At 41.8% G+C, this 26,915-nt stretch overlaps 1 protein-coding gene across 1 annotated transcript in view; it reads left to right on the top strand.

The window, feature by feature from the left end:
• The window catches only part of CDH4 (cadherin 4), an 821,769-nt gene that overhangs the window by 653,087 nt on the left and 141,767 nt on the right, over positions 1–26,915 (top strand). Inside the window, exon 6 of the mRNA XM_075901106.2 lies at positions 3,812–3,956. Within this exon, the coding sequence (XP_075757221.2) occupies positions 3,812–3,956 (145 nt within the window). The remainder of the gene's footprint in view (positions 1–3,811; positions 3,957–26,915) is intronic.

The following is a 26,915-nucleotide window of genomic DNA, read 5'->3' as shown; positions in this document are numbered from 1 at the left end:
CCTTGTTGACTTTGACTAACTACCTTCAGATAGCACCAGCCTCCAGGGTCATCAGCAGTCATGATGCTGAAGCATTTGTGTACCAACAGCTCCATTTGTGCTAGTAACTGCCGGGGGGGGGGGGGGGAGGGTGAGAAACCCACAGAAAAAAACACAATGGTAGCTGCTGCTAATGAAGGATTTTAAAAAATATTTTTAAAATATTTGTTCGTGGGGACTGGCCAACTACAAAATAGAACTATGACTACTTCTGTCAGCAGAGGATCTGAACAACGAGCTAGACTTTATTTATATTTATGAATCCTATTCAATGGCTGTTGGATTGCAACATTTTCCATTACTCATATTTATTCTTTCTCTAATCTGCAGCCAAGACCATTCTCTTCACTTGGTGATAACGTTAATGTTTAATGTCAACTTTAATGAACTAAATACCCCAGCAAGCACCCCATTTGAAATTGCACCTGATGGTCTCCCATTTTAATGCTTTTGTGTGCTCCTACCTTCTCTCCTACCCGAGGCTATGGCAACTGGCTTTTCAAAGAATGGTTTCTGCAGTTACAGAAGTTTTTTAATCCCTTCCTGAATGGGATTGTGCTCCTTTCCAGTTGCCAGGAGTAAACATGACCGTAGTTTTGTCACCTTGCCCCGAATACTCACGTTTCATGAAAAAACACTTCAGAGTATCAACTTCTCATCCCATGCGTTGTCTCATCACAACATCCATCATGTAGCAGATGGAACTTGATTGCTGCCCTGCCCGCTGAGCACTGTTTGAGACTAAATCATGCATACTGAATAAATAAGACATAGTCATATATACTTATGGAGCAAGAAAGTGTAAAATATGCTGGGCTTCATAAGGTGGGGTCTGTGTTTCTCAATCTGAGTGCTCCAGGCTACATCAAGCATGGGACAGACTGTAGGACAAAAGAAAATGGAAGAGGGCAGGGAAAGCTGCCTTATATCTTCTTCACCCTAGCCATCTTTAAGTGTGCCTCAAAGCAGCACGTGGCCCCTTGAAAGCCACCTGCCTTCCCTACCTGCTCCAGCAATGACCTCTAAAGCAGCCAGCCCCAGGAACTACTCTCCTGCATTATTATAGACTAGCCTGCTAGCATGAGCTTCTCTTTCCCATGGAGTTCATGTCAGCTGCAGTTGACACTAGCAGATGGTCCTGACCCCCAGGTAATGAGTATATAGTCTATGAGAGAAAGAAGGGATATGGAGGAAGGTCATTGTCAGGTGAAAGAAATAAACAACCATCAAAAGTGTGTGCACGTATGCAATGGAGGAAGGTCATTGTCAGGTGAGAATAATAAGAAACAACCAAAGAGTGTGTGTGTGTGTATATGCACATGTGCACACGTGTGCACCCCCCATGGACGCACACGTGTGCACCCCCCATGGACACACACACCACACAGAAAACAGAAAAAAGAGAGGAGGAGAGAAAACATGGTCAGAAAGGGAGGCAGTAACAACCATACAAGAGGGATGAATGGGGGAGGAGAGGGGCTGCACATCACTAACTTCAATTCCTCAAGCCCTAGTTCAAACGTGCATACATTCAAGTACTGTTCTCACCTTCAGCATTCCATTTGGAGGCTCAAATTCTGATGTTACCATGGAGGAGGAGGAGTCTCGTGCGTGTGCCTCACTGCAGGTTTAGTGACATGACTGCAGTCTTGCTTATTGATTCTTTTTCTTAAGTGAATCAGGAACGTATGCATCTTTACGCAGGCTTGGTATGTGTGACAAGTAGATAGACGTGCAGTACTGAGAAATTACTTATTCCAAAAGATTTCAAACAAGAAGTATCAAATGTAATTAAAATTTGGGGGAATGAGGGAGCCAGATCTGAAAGAGAAAGATATCGGTTTTGCACTCTGCTTTATCTCAGCGTTTCCGCTCCTGAAACTGCAGCAAGAAGGAATCCAGTGAGGCTTCAGTTTGAAGATAATAACTTTAATTTTAGCTCCGAATTACTTTTTTTCAAAGGCAGTCTGACCTTTGACTTGGAAAAGTTATTGAATTGCTACAGCTGACATAATGAAGGATAGCTCTGCTGACACAAGTCAAAGCCGTTTATGCATAGGCGTGAAATGCAAATATTAAGAGCACTAAGAATCAGGGAACACAAATGATATAGACTACATTAAAACCAAAGTCAGACTTTTTAAAAATGTGATTTTTAAGCTTTTAAATTTTTTTTCCCAACTTCACAGTTTGTGTGGTAGTTTGCTCTCTAGCCTGGATTAGATCTCAATCCAGCATATCAAATAACACCTGATTATATTTGTTAAGCCTTTTTGAAAATATATAGAAAGGGGTAAAATCCTATCAATCATAGTCTTGGCAAAAGGAAAAGTCTGAAATCAATATTAAATACAATTAGCAATCTTATGTGCCATGCATTAGAAGAACTACATATTACTTTGACACGTTGGGCCTAAATTTTAGAAGTGCTAAGAATCTGCAACTTCAGTTGAAGTCAATGAGAAATGTTGATACCAGCACATCTGAAAATCCATGACATTATACAGAAGGAGTCTTGTAGGGGAAAGCATGATAGCAGCTGGTATAACATGAAGAATTCACTAAGGGCCGATTGGGCACGCCTGCTTGTATATCGGATGTGTAAGTGACAGCCCTGTTTATCTAGACAGCAGTTTCACCAAGCTCCTTTTATTCAGAGTTTTCATTCTTTGTTCATTAGTAGTTCAGAATCTGCCCCTGAGGTTTTGAACACTGTCCCTGATTTTTATGTCAGTACAGGGATTCAGCAGTGCTCACTGGTACTGAAATGAGGGAAAGTGACAAAATTGAAGCTTCAGTGCTCTCCCAGAGCCAGATGTCTCTCCATTGGCCAACTTAAGTCAGGCACAATGCAAGACTTTCATGGCCAGGCCTTTTTCCAAGACAGCTTCAATAAAATACATTCAGTGCACACTCCATTTAGAGCAGCCATCTGTTCCATATAATGAAGGAGCTATCCATTTTTTTTCTCTCACCTGATTACTGATTGTTCCAGACTATTGTTGATTGCTTTGTTTTATTAATTACTCATTTTGACATGCTGTATCTATCCCTTTTATTATGAAAACAGATGGTCTCGGTTTCCTAATTCCTATTTCTAATAAGATGGAGTCCCAGTGCCATTTTAACTGAGAACTCAGCAGTACAGTGCCTGCTATTATAATGTTGCATCCCTGATGCTGTAATTAATGTTGAGATGGGCATCCCATTCTTAACGATACATGGTTTCTTCCCTTGGAAGACACTGAATAAATATAGGGAAGGGGCCATTTTTTTGTTCAATGTTTCTAGGGTGCCTAAGACAATGGTTGCTGTAAATGACTAGTGCTCCTAGGTGCTACAAAATACAAATAGTACTTATTAATTGCCACTTGTTATTGTGGTCACAAAGCAATTTAAGATTCCATGATAAGTTATTGAAGTTCTTGTGACCTGTGCAAAATAACAGTAAGCAAAAATTAGTCTTTGGAGATTGCCAAGTAACAATTACTACTTTTCTTGAACTACTTAAATGTAGTGATTTATTAGCAGTGCAGAAAAACAATTCTTTTTAGCTAATAATAAAATTATATCTGTTTCTCTTTTCTATTATTTTTTTAGGGTTTTTTTTTAATGTTCAGCCCTGATGCGAAATGTTGTATGTCCTGCAAAGCCTAGATGAAAACAATTATCTGTTGGTGCATCTATAGAACTGACACTCATATTGTTTAACTTTTGGAAAATCCATTTGATTCTGCCACTCACATTATACTTCCACTTTGTTTATTTCCAGCTGAGGGCTCATGCTGTGGATATGAATGGAAACAAAGTGGAGAACCCCATTGACCTCTACATCTATGTGATTGATATGAATGACAACAGGCCTGAGTTTATAAACCAAGTCTATAATGGATCTGTTGATGAAGGATCTAAACCAGGTAGAGTTGGAAAAACTCTTATGATAAGTCTAAGTCTTCAACTAAAAAGCACACAAGTTAATTTGATCATATGTTCCAGGTCTCCTCATGATACTTAGAGATTGTTCTTTTTTGTTAAAGTTTGAAGAACACTAGAACAATTAAGCTGCACTATCTCACACTTAGAAGGGGAGGAGGTGTAGAGTTGGATAAAATGGGACCTTTGTCCAAATGACACAATTTGGAAGTTTTATTTGCAAAAGCAACTGTCCGCTGAAGCTTTGTAAAATCAATTTTGGTGTTGCCTGTCTCATATATCTGTTATATTTACAGTGGTCTACAGCAACATGGAAACAGTACAGTAATAGTGACAGAAGTCTAATAAGAAAAGCAAACTCTACAATCATCTTGAATTTTACCTGACTGTACACTTGAGATATTGTGTGTTTGACTGTCTGAAACTTAATCTAGTAATTTGTAAGCTCAGTATTTACCATCCACTCTGATCCCAAGAAAGTTGTGCAAAACCAACTAAATCATATGGGACATGATCCAAAAATCATTCTAGGAAATGTTAAGGTTCACATTAATTTCATAGCATATGATCTTGTGTCATGATTTTTCTGCCAATGATGAATTACACAGAGATCTGAGACCAGATTAAATAGAAAAACTCTGTTCAAACTCTCATGCGAAATCAGCGAATACTATATCTGTGCATAGAGTTGAGGCCATTTTAAAAGTCTTTGGAAAGAATTAGCCTTTTTTATCATTTCCTTTCCAGATATATTGTTGATTCCTTATCGGGGCAGAACAAAAATTAGGAAATTTAGAATATGGTAAATAGTTTGCTTTAGCTTATTGCTGCATATAACCAATATGAATGCATTCCTTATATAGCGAAGAAGTGGAGATGGTTGTAAAAACTATTTTTTGGTAATCTGCTATAAAATACAAAGCACCTGAAACTTTAATGAGATTTTTTTTCCCCCTGGATAAATTTATCTTCAGTTGTTTATAGATAGAAGGGTTAAATATCACATGACTTTTGGTTTGTGTCAGCAAACATTTATCATTACTTCTCTGCCGCCTGAGGTAGTTGTCATAGAGAAGTCTCCCGAGGCCACTATTTTTAACAAGGTGAATTGCAATCCTGATTGATTGTCTTTCAGCAGTGTGAAGAATGGCTGTTGTGCTGACATGTAGTGGGGACAAAATGTGACATTATTTCTTGAGGAAAGAACATTACACAACTTCCTCTTGATATGTTTGAGGTAGAGATGCACCAAAGCTTCAGCATTCTCATCCAGATTCTGAGCCTCAGAATTAGGATGTAAAGAAACTGAACTGATCATTCTAATGACTCTTTCACAGAGGAAGTTTTTTCTCCCCTATTGCATTGAAGCCACATTGAGGCTTCCACATACAAGTTATCAAGCTCTGAAGTGCTTATTGAAATAAGCCATGATGCTCATGATATTTCCATAACAAATCAGACTTCCCAAATCTTATTGTAAAACAAATCAATATTGAAAGTGTTCCCAAATGTTTAACTAGCTCTGCTCATTAGGATGATGGAAGGAGTAAATTGCAGCCCTTTCTTGTTTGAAATCCAGATAAGCCTATAAGCCATTAAATCAGGATAGGACTACAAAATACTTATGCCTCTGGTTATACAAGTGATTTTTGGTATTCTGCATCCCAGACCAGTGTGTCTGCCTTTAAGGCAGGTAAATGGGAAGCAGTCTGTTTTATTCCAAAGCAATTACATTTGCCTTTGATGTATTTATTTCCCCTCCTTTCTTGTTTAATCAGCATACTTTTAAAGGTTTATACTAGTTGTTGAATTGCTGTTCCTTGCCTCTTTAAGCTTGCTGGGGGACTTGGGTGTCTGGTACCATCTTTCTGCAAACATGTAATGTTGAGATAATAATGGAGAGGCCATAGTGTTAAGTTGTGCATCTTGTACCCTCCTTACCTTACAGCCAGTCTCCAAGTTACAAACAGTCGATTTACGACCATTCACATTTACAACCAAACTTCTCATTACACTGTCATAAAGGCGGTCCCCGAGTTATGAACGCGACCCGTGCTTACGAACAGCACGGTCACAATGTAACTCAATGGGGTCTGACTTACGAACATTTTGAGTTACGGCCAAGTGTTTGGTCCATAACCCTTTCGTAACTTGGGGACCGGCTGTATTCCAGCTGGGGCATCACTGTTTTGTTTGGAGACATATATAGCTAAAATGAAGTACATGATATATCGAGATAATCATAAAGCTCTCAGAGACTTGGATACATCTTCTTTTCACTCAACTTATATCAGGAAGTTACAGTAGTAAGAAGGTACAATACACTACGGAATAAGATCGAATTAAGATACACAACTTCAGCTACATTAATTGCGTAGCTGAAGTCGAAGTAGTTTAACTCAGTTTTTGTCACTGTCTACACTGCAAGAATATCAAGGAAGAACACTCTTCCTTTGACTTGCCTTACTCCTCGTGAAATGAGGGTTACTGCTATTGACAGAAGTGCCCCACTCGGATCAAATTAGCAGTCTAAAGTTGACCGCTAATTCGAATCCTGGAAGATCGACAGCAGCAGCTTCGATCTTCCTCTGCAGTGTAGACATACCCTAATAGTCTTTGTACAGTGCAAAAAAATAAAACAAAACCAAAAAAAAACCCTGCAGCCAGGATTCCTAATTATTCATCATAATGATCAATAAATGAAAGGTAACAAATAGCCTTCAGAAAACAAATGGCAAAGTGTGTTCACTATTGATTCAGCAATGCATTACATTTTATGTACAGACTCATGCAGTTTTGCTTCAAGCAGGATGGAGAAAAAGTCTTATATGATATAGCAGTTCAGTATTCATTTGCCATAAAAGGCTCACTTTACTCCTAATGAACTCTTCCTCGGGACTTCGACTATTCATCTCTGACTAGCCCTTTGAATACTGTTTCTGATGCTTACCATCTGTCCATATACAGTGGTCAATGTTTAAAAGCCTGTATTTATTCAATTACCACATTAAAGGGTATTTTTATGTATTTTAACTTAGGAAAGAAACTCTACTACCATGGATAAATGTTGACTTTAAGGATGTGTCTAGACTACATCTCTTTTCTCGAAAAAGGGATGTAAATTAGACACTTCAAAATTGCAAATGAAGCCAGGATTTAAATTTCCCATGCTTCATTTGCATAATGGTGGCCGCAATTTTTTTCAACATGGGGATTTAGACAGGGATCTTTTGACAGGGCAGTTTAGACAGGGATCTTTTGAAAATAAACTCCTCTTTTGAAAGATCCTGTAAACCTCATTTTTTGAGGAATACAGGATCTTTCAAAAAAAGGTTTTATTTTTAAAAGGTCCCCATCTAAACTGCTGTTTTTCTATTGAAAATCTCCGTGTAGAAAAAAAACGCGACCGGCATTTTGCAAATGAAGCATGGGAAATGTAAATCCCGGCTTAATTTGCAATTTTCAAGTGTCTAATTTATATCCCTTTTTCAAGAAAGGGATGTAGTCTAGACAGCCTAAGGGTATGTCTACACTACAGCACTAATTCGAATTAACTTAGCTCGAATTAGTTAATTCGAACTAAGCTAATTCGAATTAGCGCATCTAGACTTAAAAACTAGTTCGAATTAGCGTTTTGCTAATTCGAACTAGCATGTCCACACTGAGTGGACCCTGAACTGAAGTTAAGGATGGCCAGAAGCAGTGCCGGCAGGGCATCAGATTAGGACTTAGAGTGCGGAGCTGCTGCCTCAGGCTAGCCGAGGGCTGTGCTTAAAGGGACCCGCCCCCACCCCGGACAGACAGTTCTCAGGGGTTCCCCGCTTGCAAAGGAGTCCTGGCTTGGAGTGCCCTGAGTGCTCACACTTGGCACATCACAGCACTCGGCCATCAGCCCGGCTGCACTTGCCACAGGCTGCCATCCAGAGGGGGGGTCAATCAAGGGGCTTCAGGAGAGTTTCCACCTCAAGGAGCCCGCAGAGCCAGCCCAGTCCTCCCCATCGGGGGGTCGTACCCCATTCCTCCCTCACATCCTTCCACTTACCCCTCCCTAGCCCCCCTTCCTGATGTACAAAATAAAGGACACGTGTGTTCAAAAATAGAAACTCTCTTTATTGAACAAAACTTGGGGAGACTGGCAAAAGGAGGTGGGGGAGGGGAAGAGAGAGGTTGGAAGAGGGGAGGGCAACTACAATGATCAGGGGTTTGGAACAGGTCCCATATGAAGAGAGGCTAAAGAGACTGGGACTCTTCAGCTTAGAAAAGAGGAGACTGAGGGGGGATATGATAGAGGTCTATAAAAGCATGAGTGGTGTGGAGAGGGTGCATAAAGAAAAGTTCTTCATTAGTTCCCATAATAGAAGGACTAGAGGACACCAAATGAAATGAATGGGTAGCAGGCTTCAAACTAATAACAGAAAGTTCTTCTTCACAAAGCAAATAGTAAACCTGTGGAACTCCTTGCTGCAGGAGGCTGTGAAGGCTACAACTAGAACAGAGTTTAAAGAGAAGTGAGATCAAGTCATGGAGGTTGGGTCCATGGAGTGCTATTAGCCAGGGGGTAGAAATGGTGTCCCTGGCCTCTGTTTGTGGAAGGCTGGAGATGGATGGCATGAGGCAAATGGCTTGGTCGTTGTCTTCGGTCCATCCCCTCCGGGGTACCTAGTGTTGGCCGCTGTCGGCAGACAGGCTACTGGGCTAGATGGACCTTTGGTCTGACCCAGTACGGCCATTCTAAGCTCAGGGTTGGGGGTCTCAGTGGACCACCTTGATTTTCATGCCAACCTGCTCCTGGGTGGCCAGGCTGGCAGCTATCCTGCCCTAGATGGCCACTTTCCTGTGCCTAGTGCGGAGGTCGTGGATGAGGTCCACGATGTCTGCACTAGACTAGGCGGGCGCCCGCCTCTTGCGGACCTGGGCAGGCTCCCGGGAGCCGCCAGGCTGGTCCCGGAAAGAGGCGGAGGGCTGGGTAGCAGCGGGTGGCCGGCTCGAGCCGTGCCAGGTGCAGGGTCTGCTGGCTGGGTGCTGGCAGGCTTGCACCTAGCCAGACCGTGCCCCTTTAAGGGCTCTGGGGCCGGGAGGGAGGCAGACGAGTTTCCCTGGTGGTGCCCAGAGTGGCCACCAGGGAAAGCTGGGGAGGGCTAGCCTCCCACTAGTTCGAATTAAGTGGCTACACAGCCCTTAATTCGAACTAGTTAATTCAAACTAGGCGTTAGTCCTCATGGAATGAGGTTTACCTAGTTCGAATTAAGTGCACCGCTAGTTCGAATTAAGTTCGAACTAGCGGTTTGCATGTGTAGCACCTATCAAAGTTAATTCGAACTAACGTCTGTTAGTTTGAATTAACTTTGTAGTGTAGACATACCCTAAGAGAGTAACTACTACCAGGAGCCAAAGTCCCTCTGAAATTAGTGGAAACTTTGTCCAAATAAAAACAGTAAAAAACTCAAGATCTGACTCATGGAAATTTCCCAGACAGCATCAAATATATGGAGATGAGAAAAGCACAGTGACCTTGAGATAAAAGAGAGCCCCTATGCAGCTGATTAAGAGGGTCAGTAGAGCACAACACCTCTGAAATGAATAAAGCACTCTGTTCTTCCATTGCAGCACATCCCTGAGTAATGAGGAGAGTGGAACTGTCCCAGCCAAAGGGGAGTGTGTCCACACACAGGACATGCAGTTGTGTAGTAGGGCACCCAAAAATTTTGGGCACCACTGGGTCTTAATGTCCACCTATCTGCCTCTTCCTATCCCTGTTCTGTGCCTCTGCTTCCTCTGGAGATGATCTAGCTAATTTAAAAGTGAAAAAGCCTGCCAGACCTATTAGCAGAACATCAAACCTGTGAAAAAACCCATTCAAGTGCTAATGAAGCCATTTAACAAGCATTCGCCAGCCCCAGCTATATACTGTAATGTTGGTTCCTGGATTTACTGTGTTAGTCTACAGGGCCTTAGCTTATAATTTGTTTTAAAAATAATTCGGTAGTGTGTTGCAGAAGATTATAAAGTCACATCTCTAAAAAAAAACATCGTTCCCCCTACTCCTGGCTGCCATGGGTCATAGGGGCACCAGTTTAATAGGGCTCCATAAATACTAAGTGTGACCCAGAGAATGCTGCAGAGTTGGCAATCTTTGCTAGCCCGTGAGCAGAATGAGGAGGAGTTCATATGGATTCAGCTCCTTCAACAATAGAAATAGCCTTCCTTGGCCATTCTAGATTGACCAGGAGAATGTTGCTGCAGATGAATGGAGAGACATGTCCAAAGAAGGTCTGAACTCCTTTTCTGGTGAGCAAACCTTAAGGGAATGCATGTCACTCTGACTCCAACAGATTGTCCAGGTTTCCAGAGAATGTACTGTCTGAAATGTGCAAGCCACCACTGAAATCAAACCTGGCCAGGAGTGCACACCTTAGCTCAAGTCATGTTAATTATAATCTGTCTTTATGGTTGTCTAATATTCTTCTTTCCTTAAACTGAATGGTACCGTATGTCATGAGTTATCCCTTTGAAATTAATAGAATTACCCTTGCAGAGTAAGATAATACTCAGTATGAATAAGGGTGTCATTCTCTGGTCCTTGTACAATTCCCAGATGCATGCTAGATATTGTATTGAATTGTATCTCATTTCCCTTCTTTGATACTCTTTAATAAATTCTTCCTTGCTGTTTCTAGTTTATTTAGTCTGAGGTTATGCAGATGAACCCTTTAGTTTTTTAAATGTGGGGCCTTCCAAATAAACACAGAACATGAATAGTTATGTGTGGTATTTTCCCCCACAGAATCAGTTCCCCCCTCTTGCAGACACTCAAGTTGTTTTTGATTTAATGCACCACTGTTTGAAAGTGTATCTTAAAAGGGCCATGTTTTACTCACATTGAATAATGTTCTGCTTCTTTGAACTTTGCTTCTATATGAAGAACACAGCTATATTTTAAAAAATGCTGCTGCAAGCTAGAGCTGAAATTCCCCCGGTCCCTCCAGCAGCCTTAATCAGCAAAGTTCTAGTTCCCTCATAACTGTGGAACTTTCCTTTCAAGAGCTGATAAAGCTGTATGGATTGCACAACTTTTTTTCTGAATGTAGTACATGCTGCAAGAATTCTGTTGTACCTTTAAAGCTTATTTCTGTGAACCAGGGCAAACTAGCTCAATGGGTAACAGCCAGGGAAAACATTCTTCTTCTTCTTCTTACCATGCTTCACAGAATCCTCTGCAAATATTTTTACCAGTTATTGCCTGACACAAACTTTAGCTACTAGAGTTTTACACCAGTGCTTGTATAGGATTGTGGGATCCAAGGAATTGGAGGTGGGGTGTAATGTTGTGTGAGAATTGGATTTTCAGTTTCATGGGAAATGCTCTGATTTAATTTTTTTCCTTTCCAAAATAAAATGAAAAATAAAAAAAGAAATTTTCCATGAAATGGAATTATGGCAAAAGTTAAATTTCAGTGTGATCAGAGAATTCCATTCCTCTGGAAGTTTGCCCATGAAACTTAAGAATATCTTCCAGTTCACTCAGGAGTAAGAAACTGGTGTCAACTCTTCTCTTCAATTTAAAAATATGCTAAAGAATGAAACAAAAACCAGGGGGAGGTGAAGTTTCAACCTTATGAAAATTGATTGGAGTTTAGCTATGGACTTCAAAGAGTCCAGTATTGCACCTAGTGTAGGCAGGGAGGAAGTAATGGATTAATATTAAAATGTGTCCTGCATAAAACTTATTGGAAATCTTCCGACTGAAAGTTATTCCAGAGGAAAATGCCAATTTGTCAAGAGTGAAATGTTTTAGACCAAATTTTGCTTTGAAACAACAAAAACGAAAAGCTCTGGGAGTGAAGCATTCTGATAAGGTCGAAACTTGTTAGACCTTTGTGGAGCAGAATGTTGGAGCAGAATGTTTTGAGTTCCTATTCCAAAACATCTTTTCCTTTCAATTTGTATAATATATTACATAATATAACGCATAAAGTCAAAATTGGAACAAAACCTTTAGATTTTATCAAAACAAAACATTATAATTGATACTCCTCACATGAAAATATAACTAACATTTGCTGCCTCACCCTAATTCTGTGCAATTCTGATAGTATGTGTCATGATATTGATGTCACCTAAAAAAATTAAATAGCTGGAAGCAAAATCTACATGTAGCGAATTGAGTAAAAGAAAGCTCATAAAATAAATATTCTGTATAATACCAGGGATTTTTTTCAAAGTAGCGTATGCTATTAGTGTCCCAGTTGTTTGTTATTTCCATGCTAGCAGAGATTCCCTTGAGAGATTAACACCATGGACTAATGCACAGATGGGGCTAGATACTTGAAAATCATCTGAATATTAAGAATTTAAATCTTTAGCATCAGTGATTTGAACAGAAAGCCAATTATGGGGCTGAATTAGTTTTCAAATTAAACTGCAATTTAAGGCTTGTGAAATGAATCCTTTAAGGTGTATAGTTGCATTTGTACAGAGACTTGTGTGAAGAACTGAAGGTCTGAGTTCCTGGCTCTCGCTCCTCATTCACCTGATAGTACAGTTAAAAAGCTGCTCATCATCCCATAGGTTGTATTTCTGCTTAAATTATAAGGGGGAGTGTTGTAGGTGGTAAAATGGTTGTGAGAGGAAATGAGAATGACAAAGGTAAAGTTCCAGAGTCAGTGGCTATAGAAACCATTATTTATTAAAACTGGCAGAAGACAGTAAGGATATGTCTAGACTACAGGGTTTTTTCGAAAAAACTTCACCTAGACTGCAGCTGCGTTCTTTTGAAAGTAAATCGAAAGAACACAGCAGTTTTTTTTGATCATGGTAAACCTCATTTTACGAGGTATAACGCCTTTTTTCGAAAGTACTCTTTCGAAAAAAGGTGCTATTGAATGCAAACTGTGCTTTTTCAAAAGAGAGTATCTAGACTCTCTTTCAAAAAAGTGGCTCGCTTTTTCGAAAAATTTGCTTGTAGTCTAGACACTCTTTTTCGAAAGAGGCTTTTTCAAAAATATCTTTCGAAAAAGTCTCTTTTGAAAGAGACTTGTAGTCTAAATGTATCCTAAGTGAAAAACACTTCCTTCCCTTTTGACTTTGAATCAGTCCAAAACTAGTACGCTGAAGCTAATAATCACAACTTTAATACAGACAGCGTGGTTTTACGAACTTGAAGCAAATAATTTTCATTATTCTTTATTTAAGGCCTTGATTCAGCAAAGCCTTTAAATATGTGTTTAAATGTCACTTAAACCAATTGGACTTGGATATATGCTTAAGCAATTTGCTGAATTAGGATGAACTTAAATACGTGTTTTAAGTTAAGCATATCTACAAGTGCTTTGTCATGCCAGGGCCTTAGTAAATGAAGAGCATTTAGAAAAACCCATAGCCAGATTTCCAAACAATATTAAGTGCCCAATGGAATGAGCAAATAAAGACATCATAACGTACTCATGAACAGGAAGCAGTGGGTTGCCACATATCAATGGATATATGTGAATATATAGGGACAGGTCTTCATCATATGTAAATTGTATTGATTTCACTGAAATGACAGTAATTGATACCATCTGAGTATCTAAGCCACAATGGAAGGGAGACTTGTTCTTGAAACTATATGTCAAAGAGCATGTGGGTGGTGAGTGGGTGCATACCCAGAAATTTGATGAAAGTGTCTCAGTGTACAAGCTGGTTCTTTGACTCTTGAAATTGTGGAATATTATACTGGGTAGTTTCAGACAAAATTAATGATACCTGTACCCTTAAAAATCCAAAACTATTCTCTACCAAATGAAAAGGGAGATGTAACTTAAGTGTAACACAGCAAGAGAATCTGCTTTTCTCAATATGACCCAGATTTACTCACTTCAGTTATTATTACCATTCAAGATCAAATTCCACACGTCTGTGTATACAGTGAAATCTCAAGGGGGATCCTACCCTGCATGAGTGTATGTTTTGCTAAGTGCATTTCTTCCTAATCAGCACTAGAACCAGAAGAGCGTAGAAATAGCAAGAGTATCATTGTCCTTAAAGGGATAACACTTAAAAATTCATCTGATTACCTAATTAACAGAATATGATTCAGCAGTTTTTCAGTTTTATCAGATGCATTATCACTATGTTCATCATCCAGCCCATTTAAATATCTTAATGCTGCCTTAGTCTATTTTAATCTCATCCTTGCATTTTGTAAACTATTAAAAATGGTGTGATCCACCCCATCCTCTTCTTTGACATGTCTCACATAATAAATTTAGGACAGATCGTATCCTCTTTCACGTCTTCTGCTCTGCTGAGCACCACTCTGAGAAAAGAAAGTGCTCACATGCAACTAGGTTTTGCCGATTTTCATTTTATGTCAAAACTGGAGTTATGAAATAGTTTGCTTATTCACTTTTTATTGTAGAAAGATCCAGTCCCAGCAGCAATGTGGTGAATTATAGGGACCAAGAATAAAAAATACACATCCAAAAACTCTAATGATTTTCCCTTCACAGGAAATGGCCAAGTTGATAGAAAGAAAAATTGGTTGAAATAATTTCCTGAGACCATTCTGGAAATAAATTATAGCAATAGAGTAGCCCATCCACTGCAGTGTATTTACCAAACAACCACAAATAATGTGCTATATACCTGTGGGGAAATGAGATATATTTAAAAGAATAGAAACAAATAAGTTGGTGACAGTGGAGAGTTGTGAAGAATCATGCTAACCAGGCTATAACTATGCTTCCAGTGATTCTGTAACATATTTTGCAGGAAAACTACGCACAATATACAGTGTTTCCACTTGTAGACTGAAGGTCACATTTTATGCTGACCTAACAGTATTGAAGTCAGTGTACTTTGGCCCTATCTGTTCACCTGACATCACCAAATCTTATCAGATTACAGCTACGGGCAGCAAGAGCCTCCGTGGGTCCCTGGGCAAAGTGTATGTGGGGGAGGGGGGGCAGGGGAGGACTCCATGGTCCTAGAAGGGGTGGTGCCTCAGTGGATGGGCAATGTCAGGGCAGCCAGCCCTGATCCCTACCCCAAGTGCACCATGCAAGTCCCCACTCAGCCCTCAGCATCACCGAGCGCATGGCGCTCCCCTCAGCCCTGACTAGCGCACGCTGCACAACACTCCACTGGCAATTTAAAGGGCCCGGGACTCTAGCCCCAGACGGGCTCCAGGGCAATTTCTCTCATTGCCACCCCTCCCCCCGTCAGCAGGCCTGACTACAACATATGAAAATATCTAAATGTGTTTGAAAGGGATGGAACAGGTGACAAACAAATCTGACATCCTGTGTAGCTGCTGTGACCGATATGACCATTTTCTTCAATACCCTTGAAAACCCTTGTTGATTTATGTTTGTCTCTTTGGATCCATTATACTAAATGCAACTTTATAGATTCATGTGAACCAGGACTGTACGTTAAGTTCTCTAGGGAAGGAGATGTGATGCGAGGCATGGAATAAGGAAGGACGGTCTTGAACAATGTGCCAGACAAAAATGGCCTTTTGAGACAATGCATGTGTTACAGGAAAGTAGCTGCTCACCTATTACACAAGCCTCAGATCGTAGGCCTAAGCTGTATAAAGGAAAGTCTCTCTATTCATGGGTAGGCTAGTTCTGAGCTAAATTATTAAAACATGTAGCCACAGAAAACTCCTTAGTGTTGTTTGATGGACTGATTCCTACTAGCACCCTTATTACAACTGGGAGGTGGTCTCTGGTAAGAGTATTAGTATTGGTGTAGGTTATTTTAGTATGCTTTGTATATGACGCATTGACTCTCAGAATAAATGGGTTTGCGTCTGAAGCGCTGTCTAGTAACCTATGATTGCTGGCAATTACTGCTGTTCATAGCCTTGGGAGAGAGAGCAGTACATGGTACTGGCCGGTTTAGGCAGTCTGGCTTATTGAGAATATCACAGTGTAGGCATTGAATAGTGCAGGCTGGGAAAAAGTCCAGTCAGGATAAGAGAGACATGGGTCTCTACTCTAGAGAAATGACAGCTGAGCATCCGGGACCCTGAAGTGGGAGGGAGCGCTAGCTGGACCACGGCAGGAAAACATCATTGCAGTTCTCCTGATACATTCTTCCAATTCTCAATCTGGTGACTATTTAGTGCTATCGACTGTATATTTTGTTTCTTTAGTTGCATTATGGCCTATCTCATAGCTCAGCTCTACAGAGAAATGTTGATCGATTTTTTCCACTCTTGTCATGAAAAAAAAAAGCCTAACACTTTTAAATTCTCTGTTTGAAAAGATGAAACTACCTTGTACTTGTATAAACCACTTTCTCCATGAAATTTCAAGATGCATGATAGTACTATGCAGTGTACGTAAAGGCCCAGATTTTGTAGAAAAATGTCCACATTATTTCACTATTTTCATATGCATTTGCCATCAGACATATAACTATCTATTTACATGCACAGTTGTAGCTGTGCAGTAGGAGTGCGTGCAAATTGGATGTACAAATGCAGTCATACTTTTATGCAAATTGTATTTGTTCCTCACAGTTTTGAATATTTTGTCCTGAATCTCATTTATTCCACTTTTTGAGTTGGCTGTGAGAAGCAAGAGATTCCATTTATTAAACCACCTCCTAGGCTGAGGCTCATCCATTTGTACTGGAGTCTGCTTTTTGCCTGTTTCGGAGTTTTACGTCACAAAACTTCTCTGTGGTGCTTTCAGCCTCACCTGGCTACAGGCAACGATCCCAAACCATACAAAGTTAACATCAAATCTGGCCATACCACTGAGTGATTCGTGCTCAGCGCATTCAGTAGAGTTCTTTCCCAAGAAGTTTATTTTGTTCTTCAGTTCCAGATGACAGCCCCCTTTCTAGCTTTTTCAATCATCCCTCTTGTAGCACTTGTTCTCTTCATTCTTATTAGGTTATCTCCTCATGCCTTGTTTGAGGTTGAGAATCTGATATCTCCAGTAATTAGGGAGTGACATCCTCTATAAATTAGGCTAATTGCTTGAAAAGTCAAAATATGCCATTGATTATAGAAAAAATAATGGTGAAAGAGCTATCAGCTACTCCCCAGAGAACAGAATCTGAAAAAAGAGTGCTGCTTCTACTTTACTTTTCTGTCTGTGTGATACAGGATATAGTTTAGATTAAACATACTGCAATTTATTACTTCTGCAACAGAATTTCAATAATCTGTCTCATCTCCATGCCTTGCATGTGTTTATTTAGTTGACAAAACTGCATAAATTTAGTGAGTCTGATTCTCATTTTGCATGTGGGGTGATGGGAATGTAAAAATGACTTTTTATCATCTATTTAATCCATTTTCAGTAAACTCGTAAACTTTAGTCTTATATATTGCAGCAGTTGTCTCTATGCTGACCGCAAGTTAATATCTTCTAAATTCCCCTCTTCTGTCATCTTCACTACTTCTACATTTGGTAATGACAGCTCTCACTATTCTTCATTCATTACATTGATTGAAGTATTGAAAGCAAGACTTCATTGATTTTAAAATAGTTATTCTGGCATTTCTGTGGCTTGACTAAAATAGTAGGTATATTTCATTTCCTTCTCGCAGGCTGTGACTGTGCACTTGTGTCTGTCTTCCTTTCCTATATTTAAAACTAGTGAAAATCTATCCTTGTTGAATCCAATTATAAGACTGTGCCTTTATCCAAGGAAATTTAGAACTCATGGGCATCTGTAAGTCAAACCATAATACAGGCAGTCCCCGGGTTACGTACAAGATAGGGACTGTAGGTTTGTTCTTAAGTTGAATTTGTATGTAAGTCGGAACTGGTACATATTGTAGGGGAAACTCTAGCCAAACATTTCTCCAGAGCTCAGTTTTATTCTCCCACACCTCACTTCCCTCAGTCCTTTCTTCTCAAGCTGAGGTGTCTGCTGAGAAAAGCCGCTCCGCGTCTTCCTGGTCTGCTGGGGGGGGGGGGGGGTGTTAGCTTCGCATCTCCCTGGTCTGCTGGGGGGAAGCAGCTAGTGCAGGGTTGCCTCACCCCGTTTGTAAGTAGGGATCCGATGTAAGTCGGATCCATGGGACCCGGGGACTGCCTGTACATAGTTTAGTCAGGGCTATTCTGATTATAATTAAATTTTATTATATGCCATTAACTAGTAGGAATGTTAAATTTAGTTTAATCAATTAATTGATTAGTCGATGGATTTTCCATCAACTAGTCGATTAGTCAATAAGCAGGGGAGCCACAAAGAGGTTAGTTCCCACCTGGGGGAGAACCCTGCTGCAGCTTTGCCTTTTAAATGTATTAAGAGCATCCTGGCTCTTCATACATTTGAAAGGCTAAAGCACAGCAGGAGGGACCCAACGCAAGCTGGGACAGCTGATTCCCAGCTTACGCTGGGTGCCCCCCACTATGCATCAGCCTTTCAAATGTATTTAGAGCTGACTGGCTTTTAAGCTGGCTCCCCCCAGCACCCGCTCCTGCTCCCCCTCCTTTGCTGCCTTTGGGTACGTCTAGACTACAGGCTTTTGTTGACAGAAGTTTTGTCGATAGATACTATTGACAAAGCTTCTGTCGACAAAAAGAGTCTAGACTACATCCAGTTCTGTCGACAAAGCAAGCCGCTTTGTCGACATGACAGTGTAGATGCAAAGGACAGTGTAGATGCAATAATGCCTTCTGTCGACAGAACTCTGTCGACAAAAGGCATTATTCCTCGTAAAATGAGGTTTACAGCCGTCAACAAAACTGCTGAGTTCTGTCGACGTTATGTCGACAGAACTCAGTGGCAGTGTAGACGCAGGTATAGTTTTGTCGACAAAAGTCCACTTTTGTTGACAAAACCCTGTAGTCTAGACACACTCTTTGATAGAGGCAATAAGGGGGGGGGGAGAGGGACTAGTCATCCAGTCACTTACGTCCTGATTAACATCTGAGCTACTGTGGTCTAGTGGCAAAAGTACTGGACTCAGAGGATCTGGGTTCTGTTCCCAGCTCTTCTTCTACCCTTTAGGTGACTTTGGATAAGTCACTTCCCCTCTTTGTGCCTTAGCTTCTCCATCTGTAAAATGGGGATAAAGGTCAGTGATCTCACTTGTAAAATACTTTGAGATCTTCTGAGAAAAAGTGCTGCATAAGAAGTATTAATGATTATTTTTACTGTTTCATATTCATATGTATAGGGTTGTTCTCGAGTTCTCCAATGCTTCATGAAGGACATGAATTTTGGTGCATCAGGCACCGTGGGTTACAGCTGTAATACGCCCCTTTTATGGACAAGTGTAACTCTTACACTTATAACAGTTATAAAGGATCATGAGTAAGGCCCAAAATGCTGTACCACCCCCTAAGCATGTTTTCTGCTTTCAGCTGTTCCCTTGGTCATTTAAAAGAATATCAGCCTTCCAAAACAAGAGCTTCAGTGGACCTAAAATGCCAATGTCAGATTCTCCAGTGATGTGAATTGTTGAGACTCCTTTGGTGTCTTTGGTTTACATTAAGAATCTGTCCCTCAGGGTATGTCTACACTACCACCCTAGTTCGAACTAGGGTGGTAATGTAGGCAACCGGAGTTGCAAATGAAGCCTGGGATTTGAATTTCCCGGGCTTCATTTGCATATTGCCGGGCACCGCCATTTTTAAATGTCCACTAGTGTGGACTCCGTGCCCCGCGGCTACACGCAGCACGGACTAGGTAGTTTGGATTAGGCTTCCTATTCCGAACTACCGTTACTCCTCGTGGCGTACTCCTCGCCCAAATCTTGTCAATTACACTTTTTTTCTGGAATCACAACAATGAGATCATCAAGACGAGGAGAACAAAGTCAAAGTGCAATTTTCATACACAAGTCCATGATGGACAATGTGTTGAGCCTGGAATCCAAGATTTTCAGATGGTTGCTGCTTTCAACATTGAAGCAATATTTAATTTTTTTGTAAATCCTCTAATATTTTAAGAGAAGGAGTAATATTTGTATAATTGTATCACTCAAAGGACCTATTCACATCTGGGCACCCATTTTGTACAAATATGGGACCAGATTTTTCTATCTTTCTTCTCAGAGAGTCATACCTCATTTGGCAAAAGGTCTTCTTGGAATGAGTGGTATTGCTTGAAGAGTAAGATACCATTCAATATGAGTAAGGGTCTGAGAATCTAACCCGGGGAGTACAGAACAACTATTCTCAGGATGCTTTCTTTAATAAATAGAAATTGTAAATGTTTTATGAAAGTGTTACAAATGTTGTGCCACTTTTAAGCACAAACTTTCCATCGGTGATTACTTTATTCTTCTACCAAACAATGGTATGTAGAGCATTCAGTACAGGAGCTATGCAATTTGGAGAAAAGAAATAAGGTGGATGGGGAGGATTCCATAAGTTCAAAGCCATTATTAACTTGGGTTAATGAAGATCTAATATAATACGGCCATCACTACATGTCTGCACATAATGATTCATTCCTTTTCTATGGGGAGATGATTAAATTAAGTATCTTGTAAGACAAATTAGATTGAGAAGGTTAACCAACCTTTAATGACTCTGCAACATTTACCAGCTATTTAAAAACATAAACTGTATGACACAATTCAATAAAGAATTAATGTTATCACAGAAAACTGCATGAAGTTTTAGCCTGTCTGTTTCTACACAAGAACAGATGTGGGCAGGAGAGAGGGGCTTAGGTGTTTGTTTATTGCATTTGGTATGAGGCATAAAGGACAGAGTGAAAGGCTTCTTTTTTTTTTATGAATACCCCATTAGCTCTTTCTTCTAAGATGTGTGAAGTCTAATTAATAAACACCAGTCTTCTTTTTACCCAGGTTAGAACAGTGGGGTAATTATGATGCAATTGTAACTTTAAAGCATTAGAGGCCATTTTTGGTAAGAAGTATGAGCGCAACTGTTCTCAGCTTTTATTTGCACACATGTACATCTTAACATAGTGGAAACCCAATATTTACTGCACAGAAGTCAGGTTGCAAGGCTGTGAGAGAGATCAGAGGTTGAAGACAAAGGGAAACCCAGGGCAGCAATTAGTCTGCAATTCTTTATTGTTAATATCTGAGCCAGAAAGAATTCACCTCTTAGGATGACTCTTCAGAGTTAAAAGTCTCAGTAACTTTAGTTAGTTTGTAACTTTAAAAACTATGATTTATTTCGAACGCCCGTTTCACTGCTGCGTGTAGGCAGTTATTCCGGGCTTGTAAATTTCAAACAATGGTGCCCGGCCAGAAAGATGCAAATCAAGCACGGGATATTTAAATCCCGGGCTTGATTTGCAATTCTGAATGCCTACATTTGCAGCCCTATTCTGAAATAGCTGCAAGTGTAGACATAACCTTATATATAAAGCAGAATGTTTATATGTTTGTGCTCTAATAACTTGGACACTATAAGACCTACTGCAACCAAACATTCCATGGGATAACCTTTTCTCCAGGTGAAGGTTTTAAGGTACTGTGGGAGGGTGTGATGGGGGCCCCACTCCACCCCCCCCCCCTGCACTATAGCTCCGCCAGCGGCAATTCGCTCCCAGGCTGCCACTGTTCTGGGCCTGTGGCACTTGTGCGGAGGTGGCATGCGGAGGACCGCCCTCACAATGCAGGCGCACCTCAGCTGGCATGCAAACTGGTGGGCAGGTGAACCCAGGGAGTGCAGGGATGCCGGCATGGAAAAGGGCGCTGACGGTTAAAACCGGCGCCAGGCCAGACACAAGGAGGGGAGAGAGAGGAGGAGGAAGGGGGAGCGGGGTTGGCTCTTTTGCATGCTGCTACCCCCCCCTTTCCCCGCCCCCTCCCCTAACTGCCGGCCTGTGCCCCACACAGACTGCACCCCGCTCCGCCCCACCCCTCCACCTCCACCTCCCAAACTGCCAGCCTGTGCCCCACACAGACAGCGCCCCGCTCCATCCTCCTCCATCCCCGCCACCTCCCAAACTGCCACCCTGTGCCCCACACAGACAGAGAATCTGATTTTCTTCCACCACATCTGTCCAAGTACCACCCTATCTAATATATAAAGGAGAATGTTTGTAAGTTTGTGCGCTAATAACTTGGACACTATAAGAGCTACCGCAACCAAACTTTGCATGGGATAACCTTTCATCCAGGAGAAGGTTTTAAGGTACTTTTGGACCCGATCAGGGTCCCACCCTGCCCCCTGCAGCACTTAAGGCCCTGGGCATGAGCTGGGGCACCCCTTTCACATGTAGCCTCCCGGGACTCGCCCCCTCTTGCCCGCAAGGTTACATAACTGACCCTCTTCCCCCCTCTCCCACCGGCATGTAGTGTCCCCTCCCCCATGCGCACAATGGCTCGGGCACCCGCCCTGCTCCCCATGGCACCTGCAGCTCCGGGTGCGAGCTGGGGCGCCCCTCCCGCGTGTAACCTCCCCTCCACCTAGGGTCGTTCCCCACCTGCCACTCCCCCCCTCTGGAAACCAAAACCAAAGCCAACCAGCCTTTCTGCTCAGCTTGCTGGGCTTATCGGAGCAGAAGGAATCCGTGTGCCTGCTGCAGCGCAGGGTGGAGGGGCCGGGTTAAACCCTCAATGCGTTACACTGCTGTAAAGCCAGCTGGCTGCTGTTCGTACTGTGAGTGGGGCTCTTCTGAGTCTGGTCCCAGCCATCGGGATTAGATGTGAGCTCTGAGTGTTTGCTTGCCAAGACAGAGCAGGTGGATCCCTGAGCCAACCTTGCAAAGAGAAGTCCCCTTGCTACTGGCTGCATGACTGTGTACTGTTCTCCTGGGGTCTGGCTGCTCAGTCCTGGGGGAGGAAGGTCCTGCTGCTCTCAGAGGGTCAGGTGTGGGCCAGGAGCCATCAGCCCCCAGGGTCTGTGGCTCTGGGGATCCCTGGCTCAGGGTCCCCTCCTTTCCTAAATTTCCTAAATTTTGTTCTTCCAGTTTCCAAAGCAACTCCGGGTAAGTCCAGCTAGTGCACATATATAGTATCCTGAGCTTTCGTTGGCAAAACCCACTGTTTCAGATTAACATGTGTTTCCAAGACATCTGGGCATGTATATAGAGATACAGGTATTATCTTCTTTTTATTTTTAATTTTTCCTTATTAAATGGGTATGAATAGTCTTGAGTCAATGAGAAACAAGGAACCACACAAAACTAGTTTTACATAGTAACTTTTCAATGCAGAACTTACTTTAGTAATTTCTAAACTGAACAAGAATCAAGGTTAGGGCTTGGGGAAGTTTGTGCAAAGTCGCTAAAGTGTGACTATGAAGCATAAACAGTATTCCATGCTAACTCCCTGTATATTCTGCACTAAATACATAAACCATACTTACTAGCTTCTGGGTCTCCAGACATAATATATCCTGTAAGGCTCTGTCTTGCACTTAATGGGTTCTTTATCACTTCCTCTAATCATGTGCACATGGCACAGAAAGCCCAATCAATCTGAAGGGAAAGTTTTCACATGTTGACACTCATATGGCTTGTTTAGTTGGGATCTGGAGATATAATTTTTAGCTCTGGAAAGCATATTCATGATCAATCAGGGTAGTTTCTGCAGCGCTATCATTGGGGAGGGCTGGCTACCCTGAGTTTGTGCTTAAGATTTCAGATAGGATCATACCTGAGCAGCCAGCTTGCACCTGCCGTTTGCACTGCCATGGTCACATTGCTATTTTTAGCATGCTCGCTCAATCGGAGCTAGTGTTGGTACGTCTACGTGAGCATTACCTGTCCAGTTCTAGCATACACATTTCCTGTGTCTCAGGCAGGCAAGAAATTGGGGCAAAGGATCCCTCGCTATTTCATATATTTAATTGTCATTGGGTTGAAATGAATTTGTATCACTTGACAAAGTAATGTCCAGAAGGCTGCATTCTTTGTCAAATGAAACCATGTACTGTCAAGCTCAGATTCTTGGTGTCTTCTTTAATGGGAGATCAGCTATGCAGTGTCACATGTTAATTTTGACTCAGTGAATATATGAACGTGGCACATTAGTTAATAAAGAAATAATGTACATGGCTCTTGTCAGCGCTCTCTGTGCACAATAATGCCATCAGTGGCTTGGGAGGGTTATTCAACAAGGGTAACAAACTTGATTTAATAATTGACGTGATTTATTAGATGGTGCATTGTAGTTAACATATGTTGTACCTGATGTGATAAGGAAAGTTTCTGTTTCATCACTGTTAGTGGATCCCATGTATATGTAAGAGAAAACAGATCAGACAAATTGTTCAGAGTATGTATTTTATAGGTTCAGTCAGTGTTCTGTGCTTCATCAGGTCATGTTTTAATGAGGTCTGGGTTGTTCACTGCGTACGTGCATGAGCTCTTCAGATCCAGAATGTACCGTTACTGCTTATACAGTGCTACACAGAAGATAAGTACTAAGTAGTATTAGTCAGGGGTGCTGACAGGCCCCTGGGCAAGGTGTGTGGGTGGGGCAGCTCCTATTCCTGGAAGGGGCGGGGCCTCAGAAAAAAGGGGCAGAATTGGAGCAGCCAGCCCTGAGCGATGCCGAGAGCACACTCTGCTGGCCCACGGGTACCCCTTCCCAGCCCCCCAGTGCTGCCTGGAGCACACAGCACAGTACTCAAGTAGCAATTTAAAGTGCTTGGGGCTCCAGCTGCCACTGCCACTGCAGCAGCAGCAGCAATACGAGTCAAGTGCCCCGAATCCCTTTGAATCGCCAGGCTCTGGGGCAAATGCCCCTTTTGCGCCCACCCAGCCCATCAGCAGACCTGGTATGAGTTACCAAAACCCATGACAGCCTCAAATCCTGGCGTGGCTTACGGTCATTTCATTCTAGTCCCCACATTTCAAAACCACCTGGTACTTGTCAGTAGCTGACCCAGAAGTGGAACAGTGAAACATGCAACGCTTCAGCAAAGCTGTTTGGAGCAACTTTCACAGTGTCTGTCCATGAGGTAGGAAGGAAAAGACCCGTGAGATGAGAATAGCCATTTCTTTGCAAGTGGAATGATGCACAGCGAGCACTGTTAGTCTGTGACTTCCGTTCCCGCTAACGTCAAACATACACACTATGGGCTCGATAAAACAAAAAAAAGCAGCCATGTAGCACTTTAAAGACCTACAAAATAGTTTATTAGGTTGGACTGTCCTTACATTGGGGAACCCTTACTCATATGAGTAGCCCCATTAACATAATTGGGAATCCTCACCTGAGTAAGGGCTGTACAAAGTAGCTCTCTCTATATGTCTCGATACAACAATGATGAGAACTATAGAAACAGATCCATTTTACTTCAATTAAAATATACAAACAAGTATTCCTATGCATACTATTTAGATGCACTGACAGTAGTTAAATTTGCACTCAGAGGTGCCCAGTACCACAACAGTATATGCCTGTCCAACTCCACCTAAATATATACAGGATATGTATGTGTATTTATGGTATTTACTTCATCAGGCCATATTTTAACAATGTATCTTTTTGTTTTCACACATGAGAATCAGAGCAGATTGCAGCAAGAGCTACGGCTGCCTCATTCTCAGTGCACATCATAAGAGGCATTTAACCTGGCTGTCTCATGTGTCTTTACGGGATTGCAGGTCAAGGACAGCTTGTATAATCAGCTTTTGAGATCTGCAATGTATAAAAATTATTAATTTATTGGTCAGAGTGTTGCATCAAGGGAAAGTAGGGTAAAGGGAAAGAAAAGTCATGAGGTTCAATCCTACAAAGTCTTGCCTGAGTTGTCATTCTTCTTCACAGGATCTGTCTCAATTAACTCAATAGAATTACTCACAGGAGTAAGAATTTGTAGGGTCTAGCACAGGCTTGGGCAAAATATGGCCCTCGGGCCAGATACGGCCCGCCATGCCACCAGATCCCCCGCTTGCCCTGCAGCCCTGTGCACCCTGCAGAAAAGCAGCTGCAGGATTCCGTTTCTGTTTTGAAACTGGAGGGGAGGTGGAAGTTTTAGGAGCTGCCCCGCCCCCAACACATTCCCATTGGCCGGTTTCTGGCAGAAACCGGCCAAATGTGAGCTGCTTGTTAGAATAACAGGCAGCTAAGAAGAATCGCACCCCCTCTCCTGGGCTCAGTTATTCATGAAGCACATGGCTGGCCAGAAAGGCTGGCTGGGAAACTTTTTAAGCTCTGCAGGCAAGCAGGCTAGTTTGGCAGCTGACAAGTAATCTCTTGGCCACAGCCTGCTTCTGGCCTTCCAGCCCTGTCCTGCCCCAACTCTCTGCCCCTCACTCAACATACCGAAACCCTCTGTCCCCCTCTTACACCCACACCCCATCCCAGATCTGGCACCCCACTCTCCTGCCCCAGATTACAATCCCCTCCTACCCTAGGTCACATCCCAAATCCCCTGCATCCCAATCCCCTGTCCTAAGTCACAACCGTCTGCTTCATCCCAACTCCTTCTCAGACTCCCGTCTCCCTCCTGCACCCCAGACCCTTATCCCAAGCTCCCTTCTGTACCCAACTACCATCCCAGACCGCGCATCTCCATTAATATAATGGTAGAGTACGGCCCTCGACCACCTTCCAAAATCTTGGAGTGGCCCTCCATCAAAAAGTATTGCTCACCCCTGGTCTAGCACTTTGTAAATTCTTACATCTAAGCATCTCTTGTGAATATAAAAGAATATAAAAGAATCTTCTTTGCTTTCTGTTGACAATTTGAACAACTTTTATTTCTGAGCAGTTACATTTTCTTATGCCAAAAACTTGAAAATCATGAAATCTGTTTCTCCAGAGCTTGATGTTGTGGAAATGGCTTAATACAGTGTGCATTATATCTCCTAAAATAGATTTTATTCTCTCTTTTCTCTTCCATTTTCATTAGCCATAAGTTTTGACATTCTGTTCAGAGCTTATTTTCTCTATGCACTGCATTAAGATAACATAAATTCCAAGTCAGATGTCTTATGCCACATGTTCTATTGAAATTTCTCCTATAAAGCATTTATCTAGGAATGGCTTCTGTGTTTGTATCAGTTTTCTCATCATTAGTGAAAAAAAGGAATGCTGCAAGAGA

This window comes from Pelodiscus sinensis, chromosome 17 (assembly GCF_052426305.1).
Source record: "Pelodiscus sinensis isolate ZL-2025 chromosome 17, ASM5242630v1, whole genome shotgun sequence".
In the NCBI taxonomy this organism is placed as follows: domain Eukaryota; kingdom Metazoa; phylum Chordata; order Testudines; family Trionychidae; genus Pelodiscus; species Pelodiscus sinensis.
This window is presented reverse-complemented; position numbering and strand designations above follow the sequence as displayed.